Source organism: Gossypium hirsutum, chromosome D02 (genome assembly GCF_007990345.1).
Source record: "Gossypium hirsutum isolate 1008001.06 chromosome D02, Gossypium_hirsutum_v2.1, whole genome shotgun sequence".
Classification (NCBI taxonomy): Eukaryota; Viridiplantae; Streptophyta; class Magnoliopsida; order Malvales; family Malvaceae; genus Gossypium; species Gossypium hirsutum.
Genome location: NC_053438.1, coordinates 22060548 through 22078136, shown reverse-complemented (window position 1 = coordinate 22078136; position 17589 = coordinate 22060548). Strand labels below are relative to the sequence as shown.

The 17589-nt window shown below is 32.5% G+C and overlaps 2 protein-coding genes across 4 annotated transcripts; one reads left to right on the top strand and one right to left on the bottom strand.

Annotated features, from left to right (window-relative positions):
- Positions 1 to 9704: 9704 nt before the first annotated feature.
- Positions 9705 to 13064, top strand: LOC107910205 (26S proteasome regulatory subunit S10B homolog B). Its single transcript, XM_016837985.2, has 10 exons — positions 9705 to 9999; positions 10552 to 10671; positions 10909 to 11045; positions 11147 to 11308; positions 11451 to 11537; positions 11639 to 11725; positions 11814 to 11951; positions 12132 to 12323; positions 12403 to 12501; positions 12666 to 13064. The coding sequence occupies exons 1-10, from the start codon at positions 9900 to 9902 to the stop codon at positions 12738 to 12740; spliced, it is 1197 nt and encodes a 398-aa protein (XP_016693474.1). The 5' UTR covers positions 9705 to 9899; the 3' UTR covers positions 12741 to 13064.
- A 726-nt stretch (positions 13065 to 13790) lies between these two features.
- LOC107910203 (uncharacterized) lies at positions 13791 to 17589 on the bottom strand. Of its 3 annotated transcripts, XR_001687538.2 has the most exons (5): positions 17343 to 17589; positions 16083 to 16529; positions 15622 to 15653; positions 14364 to 15498; positions 13791 to 14069 (listed from the first exon to the last, which is right to left on the bottom strand). XR_001687538.2 is itself a non-coding variant. In XM_016837983.2 (4 exons), exons 2-4 carry the CDS (start codon positions 16417 to 16419, stop codon positions 14560 to 14562), a joined length of 1308 nt encoding a protein of 435 aa, XP_016693472.1. In that variant the 5' UTR covers positions 16420 to 16529; positions 17343 to 17589; the 3' UTR covers positions 14076 to 14559. The 3 variants fall into 3 exon arrangements, 2 of the variants coding, with proteins under 2 accessions (XP_016693472.1, XP_016693473.1); XM_016837983.2 differs by lacking the exon at positions 13791 to 14069 and having other exon boundaries at positions 14076 to 15498; XM_016837984.2 differs by lacking the exon at positions 13791 to 14069 and having other exon boundaries at positions 14076 to 15498; positions 16083 to 16500.

Sequence of the window (17589 nt, the reverse complement as noted above, 5' to 3'; positions counted from 1 at the left end):
GCACGGGTATGGTTAGTTTTTTCTAAGTTTTTTCATGTATTTAGAGGGCTTTTGAATTTCTTCATATTTGTGTGACATATATGAGTTTTGAACACAAGAACAAAATTTTATTTGATTTGAGGTGTTTAGACAGTTTATGAAATGCAAGTTAAAAAAAGAAAAGAATTTTATTTTTATTTAATTTATAATTAATTTTAATATTTTATGATATAAAACTAATATTTTATATTTAAAATCGTAAAAATAATTTAAATGTTCTATATATAAAATATGTTTCACAAAAATATCATATAAAAGCTTATTGATTAATATTATTTCTTTAAAATTATTGACAAATCATATTCAAAATCTATGAAGCAAAGCTTATTTTGTCAAAAACAAGTCTAAAAATTCAATGTCAAAATTTAAAATGGAAAAAAATGATAAATAAATCAAATTAAATTATGATGGACGTTTCTTAAATTCTAAAACGAACCGATCAAACCGAACCAATACACTCCTACCTTAGAGTCCCTTTTAACTATTTTCTACCTTGCGAAGCATTAGTCCAGCCCGGTCCGTACAACTTGCCACAAGTGGACACCGACAATTGGCACTGTTTGTGGGAATCTGAGAAAAAAGCCATGGGTTCTTTCGAGCAACCTTGCCAACTAGTTTCCTCAACCACATTTATCTCACCCTCGCAATGAATTATAATTTTCGAACCCCCAAACTGAAGTTGTTAACCCTTTCTTGCAATATGTCTCTTTTAATATCTCACTAGCCTACTTCATTAGTTGGGTGCAACCTGGCCATTGCCAAAACATCTTAAGCACAAAGCTCTCCTTTGCTATTCATCTTACTAGCGGAGACAGTCGCTTGAATCAGCGTAAGAGTTCCAATAATAGTCACCTTTAGCTTTGCAACAATCAGAATTGTATCTCTATTAGTCATGTTTGGCCATTGGATGCGAACAATTTTCCCAAAATCTTTCTCCATCATTGAGATCAACGCCACCATCTACATTTCAGCAACTAGATCACCACTTTCATTGTGCATCTCATTTCCATCTCCGCTCGAGTGTTTTTACAGCGCAACAAATTATCTTGGAAAGAACCCAAAAGCAGTTGAAAAAGATCATTCAAAAATTAAAAAGATCAGCAAAAGAATGCACATAGACCTTCCAAAAATGTTCAAGATCCAAGTAGATTCGAGCAACGATGAACTTGTTCTTGCAAAAATTTGTGTTAAATGGATTTCAAAAGCTTCAAGGAGATGAGTTCCAACTTAACAATCAAGATTTCAAATCTTGGTTTTCAATAAAATCAAGAAACAACTCTTGGTTTGATATGGGTAGATTTGAAGAATTTGTCACACCTGATTTTTTCATCAAGACTTGTTCATATTTGACTGGAGACCCTGAGTTATTTTATAGATTTCAATTTGATCCTACGACATCTTATTTGTACCAATTTGTAAAACTTGGAGGCTAAATTGGGCATTAGTGAGGATTGTCAAATTTTCTAAGAGACCTGTTGGGGAATAATGGCTTGTTTCTAATATTTTATATTAAATTGGGTTAGTGCTTGGATGGAAAGTGTTGAACGATCAATATGAAAGTGGCTATATAAGGGGAGAAGGAAAATGGAGAACAAATATTTTTTTTTCCTTTTTTTTCCTTCTTCCAACTTCTTCTCAACTATCATTTTCTTTCTAGATATTTTAAGACTAGAGATAGAGGAATGAAAGGATTGAGCTGCATAAGGGTGAAAAATAACAATTTAGCTTAATCAAATGCGAAATTTGTGAATTGGTAACGTTCCTACACTCTTCTGTATTTTTTTTTTATTTTGAAGGAAAGAAATAAACTTTGGATATCCGGTTAAATGTTGGTTATAAGGAAAAGAAGCATGTTAAGTAGATAATTTACTATGCATGTTGTCAGAGCTCGATTATCATACTTGTAAATGTCTCATGGTCGATCTCATATGGTTGTTACTGTTTAGCCAATAAAGACAGAGAGATACTAGACGACAAGGGGAAAGGCAAGCCAGTAGGTGATGCGTCCTTGAGATATTATGTCGGTGAGTTCCTGAACTCAAATCTTCAGTGTTTGTCTTACATACCTTTTTACTGTGTTGTTCTAGTTGTGTGTTATGCTTACGAGGATGTGATATCTTGTTGGGGTAAAGTTACCAAAATTGTGGATGTATTGTAATGACCCAAAAATTCACGGGCATCGGAAAAGTATAATATCGGGCCTCCGTCTTAGTAAATTGAGTTTGAAAATAATTATTAGAAATATTTATTAAACTAGTTGTGTGTTTAATTAGGTTTTAGATAGGTGAATTTAGCTTAATTAAGAGTAATTAGTAAAAAGGATTAAATTACAATAGAAGTGAAAGTTTAATTATAGATTAAAATAAAATATGAGGGACTAAATAGGTAAATAAGTCAATGGCTTAAGATTAGGCGGCAATACATGGAAAAATCTTAGATTTTTTCTTGATTTATATTATAAAAATATTGTTAAATTAAAATATTATAAATTATATTAATTAAGATTAAAATAATATATTATAGGAAACAAATAAGATAAAGACAATTGTGTGATGATAAATAATACATGTGTAAAATATATAAAAACACACTTGTAATAAAATAAAGCATTTTCTTATAGTTTAAGTAAAAGATATTTGTGAATAAAATATTATTATGTGATTATTATAATATATTATTATTATTAACTAATGCATAAAGGAAATAAAGTAAGTAAAACAAAAAAAAAAGAAAAAGAAAGAAAAGAAGAACAGAAAAGAAACAGAGAAAGAGACGAAAACAGGGGAAGAAAAAGGGAAAGAAAAGAAAGAGGGAAAATTAGATTTTGAAGCTTGAAGTTTAATAGGTAAGCTAAATCAAGTCCTTTTCTCTTAAATTTGATGTTTTTTGGAACCCTAGAGTGAAATACTCTTGGATTTAAGTTGAAAATTTGAAAGTTAATAGATTTTTGAGTAGGGTTTATGTTGAATAAATGATGGAATTGAAGTTTTATTTGATAGAATTTCTAGTTAGAGTTGATAAAAGGATTAAATTGTGAAGTAAGCTATAAGTTTTATGTTTGTAGGAATTAAATTGAGGAAAATTCGAAATTAATGAAATATGCTGAAAATTTGGTAGTTAAATTTGAGTTTAGAAGAAATTTGAATAGAAATAGAGTGTAAATTAAATTAGAAAAGTAAATAAATTTAGTTAGGATTAAATTGGAATTAAAGTATAAATTAGATAGAAATTTTATTATTATTATAAATTAATGTTGTAATTGATGGTGTAAATTATTATTATTTTCGTAGCTAACAAGGAACTCGAGGCATCGACACACAAAGGAAAGGAGAAGGTTATTGAGGAATAATCGAGCAAAATTCGAGTTTGTATTACTATAATTCAAATTATTTATTATTTGATTTTAAATTTAAATTATGTGTATGGTAAGCATATGATAAGGTAAGTGACTTTATTGACTTGAATTTGGAAAAAAAATTTAAATTGAATGAGAAAAGTATGTGTTGATATTGAACTGTGTTTAATTAGTGAATGGAAAAAGTATAATTGATATTGGAAATGAATTTTTTGAAATAAAAGTGAAAATTAGATTATGAAATTTATATACCCTATTAACTAGTCGGGCTGAGTCGAATATAATTGGCATGCCATAGGATTTAGAAGAGTACGGGATTTATCGGCTTTGCCGATCAGACACTTTATGTGTCGTATCTCAGACACTTTATGTGTCGTATTAGGCACCTCGTGTGTCGTTTCAGGCACTTATGTGTCGTATACTGATCAGGTATTATGTACCGTTTTAGGCACAATGTGCCGTATTGGTGTGTTTGGGTTGGAATTCGTGTATCCGTCAAAGTCCAGATTGTTTGTAACACCCCTTACCCGTATTCGACACCGAAATAGGGTACGAAGCATTACTAGAATACATAGACTTGTAACATATTAAATCGAGTTACAAAATTTCATTCGAATTAAGGTTTTCCAAATTGTTAACATTCTTTTATAAATCTTCACATTATAACTCAAAATATTATAATTATAACAAATAGGGCCTACGAGACCCAATACTTACTCATGTAATTCAATGCTTCTTTTCCATTTCGTTTAATTCATAATTTCTCATTTTCACAATTCAAATAAATTTCTCAACCCAATATACATTTCAGTACCACAATAATTCTTTTAATTCAAAACATATCACTAGAAACTTCTATTTAATTCACGTACAATTCAATATCATTAAGTTCAATACTAATACATATTAACTATTTAACTCAATGTTTATCGATTTTACCATTTATTAACACATTTATAAAATTCTTAGTAGTGCAAAGAAAACATCACTTAAGCTTAAATAACAACATCGAATCAACTCATCATCCTGATTCCTCATTTTACTCTTCAAGTGTGAATTTAGTATTTCATTTTCTTTCCACATCCATTTCCTACGAATATCACACAAAACAATAACATATCAAATATAATTCACAATTTGTATTACCAACATGAGTTACCCCATATACCATTCATGGCCTTACTTCATACCAAATCATATACCAAATATACCATACCATACATACATACTATGAAACTTTATTTTCTCACATGATCCATAACTAATAATGCACAATTATAAACATCATTTCTTTTCAATCGTTTGTCGATTATAAACGAGCATATGGCCAATTATACACAAATCATTCATATGTTCTTCTAATTTTCCTCCTCCTCCTCTCCATTCCACATCCTTAATGTGTATAACACACTTAAACAACATTAACTACAATTTCACTATTCACTCACATGTATATTCAAAGCTGTCTATTCGAGTCAGAGTCACTAAATTATTTTTATCTGGAGCTACAAAGCTCCAAATTAAGATCCGTAAATTTTTCCTGAAACTAGACTCACATATCCTCTTACCATAAAATTTTCAGAATTTTGGTTTGGCCAAATAGTACAGTTTATTCTTTAAAGCTTCCCCTATTTCACTATTCGACAGCTCTGACCCCTCTTCACTAAAAGTTAATTATCTCTTTGTACAGAATTCAAATGATGCTCCCATTTTTCTATTGAAAATAGATTCATTGAGAAATTCAACCGTGTAAATTTCAGACCATAAATATTTTTTTACAATTTTTAGTGATTTTCCAAAGTCAGAACAGGGGATTTCAAAATCATTCTGACCCAGTCTCACTAAAATTCCAATATCTCAAAATATATAACTTCGTTGGCCATTCTTTCTATTTTATGTGAAAGTAGACTCATTAAGATTTAATTTCATGTCTTATTCAACCACTAACTCAATTTCTAAAATTTTTGGTGATTTTTCAAACTAACATCACTGTCACTGTCCAAATCTATTCTATTCCAACATCCCTCATTCACATAGCACTATAACCATTTATTTTATAACACAATACAAGACTTCATCACTTCAGTCACTCTTTCGCAACTTATCACGTTCTAATCACATACTCATATCTCACTGAACATGTCGGTATAACAACAAATATTTGGGGTTTTTCACACAGTACTACCCATGTTACTTTTATCATTCAATACACGTAGTAGCCTCCACATAGTACTACACACGTGATCAAGTTTTACGGTTCACGTAGTAGCCTTCACATAGTACTACACATGTGATCAAGTTTTTACGGTTCACGTACTAGCCTTCACATAGTACTACACACGTGACCAAATCTTTTCGATACACATAGTAGCCTTCACTTAGTACTACACATGTGACCATCATTTATCGATTCACGTAGTAGCCTTCACACAGTACTACACACGTGACCAAAGCTTCTCGGTACACATTGTAGCCTTCACTTAGTACTAGACATGTGACAATTATTTATCGATACACATAGTAGCCTTCACACAGTACTACACACGTGTTCATCGATACCTTATTCAAATCTTTACCATTTCGACAGTTCCACAAAGACTCTTACTTTCCAATAATTTACAATTTCTCCATATCACATCATAATATCAACTTTCCACTCCACTCCATAACCAAATTAATAATTCGATTTAAATCACTTCAACCATTACTTGCAGTTGGTATATTCATAAACCAAGCTGATTTTAAACAAATCAACTATCAATTTCAAATTTCTAACTTTAATATAACTATTTCATATCCAACCCTTTCGCATATATTGTCACGAAATATAACAAAAATAATTATAATAATTTATTAATTACATACAACTTATTTTGGTGCAACAATATAGAAATTTAGCAATTTAGTCTTTAATCTTTTCTTTTATCCAATCAAGGTCGATTCCACTTCTTTCTTGAACTATAATAACACATTTGACTTATTTAACATGCACATTCATCAAAACAATTCTTCACTCAAACTTTGGCAAAATTATAATTTTGCCCCTAAACTTTTACATATTTACACTTTTGCCCCAAAGCTCGGAAATTAAACTTCATCTCTTATTCTTATGTTTTATTACATGCTGAACATTTTTCCCTTCTATGACAATGTCAAATTCCCACTCTAACACTTATTTATGAACATTAGGTATTTTTACCGATTATGTCGTTTTACTCGTTTTCACTTAAAATCGCTTAGCAAAAGTTGTTTAACATAATTTCTAGCTTTATATTCTATCATAAAACATCAAAATAAACACATTTCACCTATGGGTATTTTTCCAAATATAAACCTAGGTTAAATTATTGCTAGAATAAGCAAAATCAAGTTACCGGGACTCTAAAAACGTAAATAACATTAAAAACGGGGCTTAGAATCACTTACTATGGAGCTTGGAAGCTTGAAAACCCTAAAAATGGCTTCCCCCTTGCTGATTTCGTCCAAATGAAGAAGATGAACACAATTTGTCATCTTTTTCCCTTTTAATTCATTTTAATTATTAGATTACCAAATTGCCCCTAACTTAAAAATTTCCTATTTCACTTATCTCATGCCCATTTTTGTCTACCAACTTAAATAATGGTCTAATTACCATATAGGGACCTCCAATTTAAAGTTTCATAACAATTGAACACCTCTAACATATAGAACTCAACTTTTACACTTTTTACAATTTAGTCCTTTTGACTAAATTGAGTGCCCAAACGTCGAAATTTTCGAACGAAATTTTCACAAAATCATTCCGTGAAATCGTAGACCATAAAAATATAATAAAAATAAATTTTTTCTTGTCGAATTTGTGGTCCCGAAACCACTATTCCGACTAGGCCCAAAATCGGGCTGTTACATTGTTAATAGGGTGAATAATTGAAAGAAGAAAATTTAAAATTGTGGATTGAAATTTGAGATTGAAAATGAAAGGCATGAATTTAATGTTTATGTAGTGATTGAAATTATTACATGTAATATATGATTGAAATTGAAGAATAGCTAAAAATTGTATTGTTATTGTTAGTTAATGAAAGTTTATAAATTAATTGATATTTAAGAAATCAGATAGTTACATGCTTGGTAATTATAATTCTTTGTTGTTATTATAATTTGAATTATGGTAATACCACTGAGTATACAATACTCAGCGTACGGTTGTTTCCGTGCTCAGGTTAAAAAGGGATCAAAGTCTCGGTTCAGCATCCAGGACAATCCCGACTCCGACATAAAGATTTTGGTGATGTTTTCTTCCTTTAAGAGAAAGTGGCATGTACATAAGAATTATAATAGTTATTTTGGTATGTTATGTAGTTTTGTTGTAAAGTAAGATATTATGTATTTTGATGATTATATTAGCAAATTGGTAGAAGTCCTTTACGGCATTGGTATCAAATTGAAATGACTTGATTAGTTTTATGTGTTAATTAGAAATGATAATAAGATTTTTATTAAATAAGTTGTTATGTCAATATGTCAAGTAAGATTTAAGTATATAAATGCCTTGGTTGAAATACTGGAATTGGGTTGGTTATGTTTGAAATTTTGTAGGGGGTTGTATGTAAAAATAAGCAGAAATGCTGCCGAAATTTTTATAAAAAAAAATGAATGAAGTCAATTAGTAAAATTGATATAATTATTTGTAAATTGTTTGATATGTCATGTAATGCCTCGTAATCTTGTTCCGGCGACGGTTTGGAGTTAGGGGGTGTTACATGTATATTATGAGAAAAGGTACATGTTGTTGTGAGCTCAAATTTTGGTGTATGGTGATTTCTAAATTTTTTGCTAGTTACATTGCATGTCTAGTTTTGATGAAATTTTTGCAGTAATGTTGATGCATGCTAAGTTGGTGTGCAAATGCATACCCCTGTTGTAAGCATAAGTTGTTGTATTGATAAGTAGTTTCTGGGTAAATTACTAGTGATTTAGATATATTTTTGAATTCTTGATATGTGTTATTTTGATGAAAATAATTGATATGCATTGTATGTAGGGATGTAATGATTGATGAATGAATAAGGAGATATCATGTTGTGTACTTTGTGCCACATGTTATTTAGCTTTGCGAAAGTTCAGTTGGACTATACGAAGATTTACACGCACAAGTATGTGATGACCCTACGAGGGTTTTTCTTAAGTACGAGACTCTTTAGAGTCTAAGGTTAAAGACTCATGTATGTATGCAAGTCCCATGGCCATGGCCATACGCAAATTATGACAGTCCGTTGGACTTGTCTTCATGATTCAATCATGCATTAAATGCCTCTGGTATTGATACTTTTTGTTGGAGGTGAATTTAATGATCTGATATTTTAATCCCTAATGACTCTATTTATTTTCTCAACAATCACAACGGTTGGAAATAAATTAGAGGATATATATATATATATCAACATCTAAAGATCCTACAACAACAAAAAAGAATATATCAAAACAACCTTTGTGCCATATATTTTCATTTTTTTTTCAAACACTTGTGAGCCTTATTTGTATTCTTTTACTCAAGTGTTTTTCATTGTAATTGAGCTTAATTTGCAAACACATCAATCTTATAAGATTATTTCTTTGTTTGTTTCTTTGTATCTCTTTGAAAGGAGATGTATTTTAAGATTTGGGTAGAAATCTTAAGAGAGCGTAAACCTTGTTCTTAAAGGTTGAAGAAATTAGTGAATTTGGAAAAATAATTAGTTGTGGAAAGTTAAGGTAGTAGAGTAGGCAATTTGAGTCGAATCACTCTAAATTCTTGTGTTCATTTTCTATTCTTTCTCTCTAGCATCCACAAATTTGTTTAAAAGTCAATCCCCCTTTTGACATTTTCGGTTTGATAAATTGAGTTAACAAAAATTATTACTTAAAAAGTTGAGTTAAAATACTTATAATTGAAGTAAAAGTTGACAAAAAAAGTTTTAAAAAATTATTTTATAATATATCAATTATTTTATTGTATAATAGGTACTTGTTATTAATATTATATTTGAATTAGCAAAACAATTAATATATTTTAATTACATTTATTAGTTATTATTTTAGATAATGATTACATGAGGTAAAAATTATATGGTACAAATGTTTTAATTATGATTTGATTTTTTTAATATTATTAAAAATTTTATCATATTTAAATTGTTAAATAATTTAATATATTTTAATTATATTTAAGGATTGAATTAAAAATTAATTGTAATAATTTAAAATATATTATTTTAAAACAATTAAAAATTAAATGTGTAAATAAGATATACACATGAATCTAGTTTTAATTAAAAAACCCGATTAAATGAGTAAACTATTTGTGGGGGAAAAAACGTAAACTATTTTAAAGAGCGTCATGTAAAAAGGAATTTGTTTGTAGCAGAAGGCGGCTTTAAAATAGAAACAACCCCTCACTCAAGAAACCTCAGAGAAGCCAAAAAAAAAAAAGGCTTTCTTCCAAAATCAAACGATTTCGATCTCTGATCTGGGATTTGTTACCATGAGCGACGGAGAAGACGCTGTACGGCGCCATAATGCGATTGCGGAGTACCGAAAGAAACTCCTTCAACACAAGGAGTACGAGTCCAGGGTTCGGGCAGGTCTCCTCCCATCTCATCTCATAATCTAACACTAATATGCCCCCCCCATTTTTCTCTTTCGCTCGATCTTCCTTTCATTTTACATCCGAATTATTATTTTTTCGTTGTTTCCCCCGATTTGTGATTTAGGTTTTTGCTTTCCCATTTTCGTTATTCTTCAATTCCATCTGCTTTTTCATTTTTCTGCATTGAAAATATGCTTTTTTTGAGAGTTCCCCTTTTCCCTGTTCTTTTTAGAGATAGCTTAAGTAGGTAAAAATTGGTGAGAAAAGCTGTAAGCTTTGATTGCAGCGGTACATAATTATTTTGTTTTCAACTAAAATTATGCTGTTCAATGCCTTCGACTTGGACTGATGATTTTATTTAATGGTAAAATTAGATTCTTGCTTTCTTAGAAAATAAAAGACCAAGAAACGAAAGGAAAAAAAATGCTTGTAGATTTGGCTATTGCATAGTGAATTAGTTGTTTGAAGTCCGGATTTTTGTTTTCCGACTAACATATATCATACATGGAATGGTTTTTGACACATAGCTATTCTGTTGGATGTTTAGGTAGGGAGAATCTGAGAGCTGCTAAGAAGGAGTTTAACAAAACAGAAGACGATTTGAAGTCTCTTCAGAGTGTTGGACAGATCATTGGAGAAGTTCTCAGGCCTCTTGACAATGAACGCCGTAATTATTCCTTTTCCACAGTTGCCTTATTCTTTTAGTGTAGACGTTTGTCCAAGCGGCTAAGCATCTTTAACATTTGGATATCAAACTTACAAACTTAATTTGATGTGTTCTTTTTATTAAAATTTCATTGTTTGGCATCTTAGTAGTTGCATTTGAATTTCTTAGTGTTTGTTGATTCTTTTTTCTTTAGAATTGATAAATTTCTATACGTTGGATGTTTATATGATCTTTCAGTGATTGTTAAAGCAAGCAGTGGCCCTCGCTATGTGGTTGGTTGCCGCAGCAAAGTTGACAAGGAGAAACTGACTTCTGGAACTAGAGTGGTCCTTGACATGACAACACTTACAATCATGCGGGCTCTTCCACGTGAAGTAAGTTATATTAGCTTCCTCTTTAGTTCAGCTGTTTTTATGATATCAAAGTAAGTTCTCTTTTCAAATGTCTGATATTGTTTTACATCTTTGGATCACAGGTTGATCCAGTTGTTTACAACATGCTACATGAAGATCCCGGTAATGTTAGCTATTCCGCTGTTGGTGGTTTATCTGATCAAATTCGAGAACTTAGGGAATCAATTGAGCTCCCTCTAATGAACCCCGAGCTTTTCCTTAGAGTTGGGATTAAACCTCCCAAGGTGATTCTTGCTTCCCATCTCCCTTGTCTCTCAATTCTGGAGATTCAAAGAGTGTACTTTTGTATATATTGATGGGTGATGCACACTGTCATCACGTGATGTTTGTTTGGGAATCATTTGAAATTTCTCATCTTAATTGCAGGGTGTCCTCCTTTATGGACCTCCTGGTACTGGCAAGACATTGTTAGCCAGAGCAATAGCAAGCAATATTGATGCTAACTTTTTAAAGGCCAGTATTTTTTTTATACCATGTAACTTGACTTTGTGGTTTTATATGTGACATGTTATCTTGTCCTTGAATGAATGCATTACCTTATCATCTGAATTTAGGTCGTTTCAAGTGCAATAATTGACAAATACATTGGAGAAAGTGCGAGGCTGATAAGAGAAATGTTTGGATATGCTCGTGATCACCAAGTGAGAGCCTTGGGAGTTTTGAATTTTTTTTATTGCTTCTTTTTTGTTTCTGTTAATATCATGCTTATGTTTGTTTCTTTTTATTCAGCCTTGCATCATCTTTATGGATGAGATTGATGCCATCGGTGGACGCCGTTTTAGTGAAGGAACAAGCGCTGACCGTGAAATACAGAGAACGCTGATGGAGTTACTTAATCAGCTTGATGGATTTGATCAGCTTGGAAAGGTACGTTGTTTTATTATGAGCATAGTTCGAGATTGTGATTTGAAGCAAATATTCTAACACTTTGAACTGATTACCATGGTCTGGAACTCAAATTTCTCTCAGTTTGTCATTCATTGACTCTGTACAGAGGTCACTCTTGAGAAAATATTATCAACTTAAAATTGTTTTGCTGGTGCTTAGGTTAAAATGATCATGGCTACAAACCGACCTGATGTACTTGACCCTGCACTTCTTCGTCCTGGGCGGCTAGATAGAAAAATAGAAATTCCATTGCCGAATGAACAATCGAGAATGGAAATCCTCAAGATCCATGCTGCTGGCATTGCTAAGCATGGTGAAATTGACTATGAGGCTGTTGTTAAACTTGCTGAGGTTAGTCAAAGTTGGCTTGTTTGTTTTTCATGCCTGTAATCCTCATTACTAATATATTTTTAATCAACCATTGGTTTAGGGTTTTAACGGTGCTGATCTACGAAATGTTTGCACGGAGGCTGGAATGTCAGCGATTCGTGCAGAACGTGATTATGTAATCCATGAAGATTTCATGAAGGTAGAAGCTTAGAACTTGAAATACCGCCGCCTTTTGTTTGTCTTATGTGCATTATAACTTCCTATTTTTTACTATATTTTGGCATAACTATTGAGAAAACAAAGCTGGAGAACTGATGATAATATATGCTTACCTCACACACTATATGTGGTGAAAAATTTCAGGCAGTAAGAAAATTGAACGAAGCCAAGAAACTGGAATCTAGTGCACACTACAGTACTGATTTTGGGAAAGAGTAGAGAGCTTACTTCTTTTCCGTTTTTGGAAGCCATGGAGTACGGGGCAGTGCATTATATTTTAGATGTCTTCTAATTTGCTCAAGTTAAATGTTGGCCTTTATTTAAGAAATTCGGGATGATGTATCTTTAAATATTACAGCTTTCACGACAAAGGGTTGCACAACAATGTTGCCATAATTACAGCTTGATATGCTCCAGGCACTTGTTGTATCTATGGAGCCTAGGGAGGGCCAAATTCAAGCTTGATTATGTTTTATAAGATTTGTTTATCTAGTTAAAACCGAGTCTAATTAGTTCGAAAATACATGAATTCTATTTATTTTATCCAGTGAAATTTTCATATATTTTCTTTTCCAAAATCAAATAGATCTGGATAGATTTTCGGTATAATTTTTTTATATAATGCTTATTTTTTATATATAATTCTTTTTAATCTTTAAAATATGTGTTCTAAATTTGTTGTAATAGTAATAATGCTAATTAACTTGAGATTCAATTCAATCAACGATTGTTAAACCCAATATGCACGTTTAGTTCAACATTACTTTTCTGTTTACTTTCTTTCATTTCATGGTCTTTGCAGATTAGAGGTCGGTTAATAGTCTTCAATGTGCAGATTAGATTGGTTTTAGATCAGTTCAATTTGATTTAAAAAAAAAATTAAAATTAATTCAGGTTTAATCATTTTCAAATTTTGACTATATTTTAAGTTTTGATTATCCTTTTCAGTCGTTCGATAGATCCTAGTTTTTTGCATTTTGCACTTTATAATTGAATTGGTTAAACTATCAGTTCGATCAATAAATCATTAGAAAATTCATAAAATATTTAAAAAAAAATTAAAACCTGATTCAACCACCCAATTCAATCCATCTTTACCAATTCTCCAATAGATCTGTTCAATGCCCCAACCAATTCCCGGTCCTGCCAGTCCCCATTCAAGCAAATTATACTTTAACAAAAATAAAATAAGATAAAAGTTAAACAAATTATGTAATTGATTTATTTTATAATTATTATCATAAATAACTTCTGTAATAGTCTTTTGAATGGACAAAAATAGTTATTATGATTCAATTGTTATAAAACTGAAAGGGAGACAAAGAAGAGAATCTCCAAGTTAAAAGAAAATTTGCAATACCCAACGTTAGCATATGTTCATTAATATATTATCAATAGAATTGAGCGGCAAAGGACAGTAGAATACTTGCTCGTCATTTTCCCAATCAATTCAGTGCTTCGGTCAATGGCTGAAACTGTAGGTTCCCTTTCAGAGCAGTCATCCAGAGGATATTATATATAACATTCAGTTGCATCTTTCAATGAAACCTAATAAAACAGAAATTTCACTTCATATTATGTCCAGAAATAAAGAAATAAGTTCATCGCCTTGGACTTTGAAAATCCCCCTACCATTAGACGATCATATTACCTATAGAATTCCAAACTACACATTTCTACTCTGCTCTAATTCAAAGTTGGTAGCCCTCAAGACTCATGCCCTACCTACCACTAGCTTATCGGCAACCAAAATAACGGAAAACACCAAAGGAGCACAAGTTATAAGATGGGTCAGTCATCAGTGTAGGAAATTTTCTATGGCTATCTTGTTGACAGTATTACCTTAAAAACAGGATGGCGAATCTCTAACTCAAGAAGCTGAGATTTGATTGCATTTGAAAGTTGAGACTTGGAAGCCTGACTCGTGGAGAATGGTCCACAACCCTTGGATTAAGGGAAAGGACAATATATGCTACAGTGATAAGCTTTTGTGATGGAACGGGCAGGCCTCTCACCTCAGGGCAGTAGAGGAAGGAACTCAATCTTTCCTATGTCTTGCCCAAAACCCTTTCTTTCTGGCAGAATCATTTTCTGATACGGATCTGCCCCACTTAGCTCCAATTGAGAAGTGGCGCTTCAAGAAAGGCTTTGCCAAGGAGCTTCTCCGGCTTGAACTGGGTTCTAATTTTGGAGCTTTTCCTTCTCGCTTGGCATTTTGTTGATGGTTAAAATCATTACAATCACCATCCGCAAAACTATCTTTAACTCTATTCTTGAATAACTTAAGATGTTTGGCCATCAACTCCATTTCAGCTTTCAAAGCTTTTCTGGATATCTTTGAGACCTGCTTTTCTCCAACCATACATATTGGGCAGGCTGGGTCATATCTGTCAGCCTCTGGCGTCATAGTTTCCAAGCATTCAGTATGATAAACATGTCCACATACAAGTACGGCTACCACTGAAATTTCATTGCAGCTCCACGAAGATCTCTCAGCCAAAAGCTTTGAGCAAGCCCCACAAGTTCGCATACCTATGGATGGAGAATACGAGACCCCGCTGCTACATCCACTTATCTTGCCATCACCAGAACCAGAGTGTTCACTATCAAAAGACCACCTTTCTCTTTGAGAAGAGGCCACAAGCTCTGAAAAAGTGCGCATAGACCAGCCATCAGAAGAGCCACCATGAGATCCAGCTGTCAAGTCATTGCTACATGTGGAGAGCACAAAAGATGACCTTCCTTCAGACATTGAATAATTATTTGGTGATTTCAGTCCCAGAATTCGACTATCAGAGACCTGCCTCAGTAGCCGGTGCCCAGGTGAATGGCGAGCCCATCTAGATGGGGTTGAGTTGGAAGGAATATGGCCAGACAAAGTTTTTGTAATTGGTGGTGAGGGTGGTGAAGGTATACAAAATGAAAGCTTTGGTGCAGATGAATCCACAATATCCGGCGATTCTGCCAAATTCTTCACCTACAGGATAACCAGAAGGGCATGTTAAAGACCATAAAAAGGGGTAGAATAGGCTAGAGCATCCAAAAGATAAAAAGACAACACACACAAGCATAAAAAACTTATTCAACTATCTAAATTTACCTCAATGGAATAATTACTTGCCCTTGATATGTCTGCAGCAACAACATAAAACAATTTCAAACAAAATACGAAAAGATAATAGAAAGGGGGGAACTGACACCAAGCCATGTTACTGAAAACTGCAATGAGAGAACATAGAGTGGTAGGCGATAGCAGAATGCATATAACTAGTAAATAAATAAACATAATATTTTATGTTCATTCTTATGAGTTATGATAATGAAGTCAACTAGTAAATACCATGCATCCTGCATACTAAAGGTGCGGTAGCTGGGAATTGAAGACCATTAGAGCCTTTCACATCAAGTTAATAGACAAAATTATACAAACGACATAATTTCAAGACAACGAACATAGAACAAAAGTTCTAAGCAAATTTCCGGAAATCTTATGTACAGTAAAGATGCTTATAGGAAAAAGGTATCTCGATAAGCTACCTACTTATTAACAAATAAATTTACCTGAAGAGGGGGTCATCATATTCCTACCCATATCTTCACGGATAGGGAATTTTTGACAAGTAGGTATTTCATAGTTCTCAATCTCAAGTGCATTTCTTTGATCAGAAATATTACGCCTACCACAACCTAATGTCCCTTTTCTCTCCATGCTAACATTTCTGCTAGCTCTATTAGACACCTGATAAGAAGGCTCTTCAATTTCATCAGCTACGCACCTTTGACTATCCCATCGGAAGCTCCATGATGGCGAACATGTCGTATTTCTATGCAAAGTCTCAACTCCAGTTCTCTTTGGAAGGGTCCTTTCCCTTGCAGCTACACAACAAGCTGATCCCATGATCACTCATATACCTCAAAAAAGAACAGTATTGCAAATTCACACCACTGATTCAAGCAACGCAAAATGCAAGGTGAAGTACTGCATAGGGGGTAAACAGCAAGTATTTCCTGTAAAATATATACTTTTAAGGATAAAACAATAGCACAAACTTTGGAATTCATAATTTGAACAGATAAAACAACTGCAACCAACTAAACAAACTCAAAATACAACTACTTCAAGCTAACCACATGTTTCATTTTCCTTAAAGAATTATTTTCACAAGTTTATTTTATTTCCCTCATTAGAACAAGACCAAAGCTAAAATTTAAAATAAATACACATGCGCACGCACCGGAAATATTAGTATTAAAAATGAAATATGCAGTTAATTACTAGGGGCTCGAGAGTCTTATGCTTTTAGATATCAACAACAATAAATAAATTGAAGAGTAAATTGAAAAATAATTACTAGCAAATAACACAGTTCAGCTGAGGAAAAACAATAATAGCGAAAAAATCAGCTGGTTGAGACCACCTTCCTCAATTAATCATCCATGTACCTGACTAACTCCAAATTTAGAATAGAAATAATGTAAATTGAGACATTTAAGACGCGAATATTTACATTATTAAAGTGTTCAACTACTCGTGAGCATAAATTTGTTCGACTTTGATAATTAAAAAGATTAAAAGAAGCAAAGAATCATCGGTTCGAACATTTACTAGCTGTGTCAAAAAAAAAAAGCTCAAAAGTTCAACGAAATCTGAAAAACAAAAGAAAAAAAAGGGCTCCAATTAGGGTTCAAAACCGGCTGCGTTTCATATTCCACACGGTGAACTGATATCAAGCTTTTCAAGTGCCGAAAAATATCATCCATAAAACAACAAAAAATAAAGCGACAATAACAATATAATCAATTAATTAAAAAGGAACTTACAGATTCAACAATTAGGCAGTCAAGGAGGTGAAGAAGAGAGAAAGAGAGAGATTCGAACGGCGTCGAAAAATCCGGCAGCGGTCAGAGAGGATCGGCCGATGCTCACGACGGAACAACGAGAGAGTCAAAGGGCACGGATGTGGGATTGTGCAACGTCTGTTGGTACTGAAATTTCTGCTTCTTTTTACGCTCCCTTTCTTTCCTTCTTCCCTTTTCTTCCGCCTTTTTATTTATTTTTAATTTATTT

Bases quoted from the DNA above. Each gene is read 5' to 3' on its own strand.
- LOC107910205 (XM_016837985.2), top strand. From the start codon at position 9,900: ATGAGCGACGGAGAAGACGCTGTACGGCGCCATAATGCGATTGCGGAG. The intron at 11,952-12,131 runs GTACGTTGTTTT...GCTGGTGCTTAG, and splicing joins GATTTGATCAGCTTGGAAAG to GTTAAAATGATCATGGCTAC. The intron at 12,324-12,402 runs GTTAGTCAAAGT...CCATTGGTTTAG, and splicing joins CTGTTGTTAAACTTGCTGAG to GGTTTTAACGGTGCTGATCT.
- LOC107910203 (XM_016837983.2), bottom strand. From the start codon at position 16,419: ATGGGATCAGCTTGTTGTGTAGCTGCAAGGGAAAGGACCCTTCCAAAG. The intron at 15,654-16,082 runs GTAAATTTATTT...TTGTTGCTGCAG, and splicing joins TATGATGACCCCCTCTTCAG to ACATATCAAGGGCAAGTAAT. The intron at 15,499-15,621 runs GTAAATTTAGAT...GTTATCCTGTAG, and splicing joins CAAGTAATTATTCCATTGAG to GTGAAGAATTTGGCAGAATC.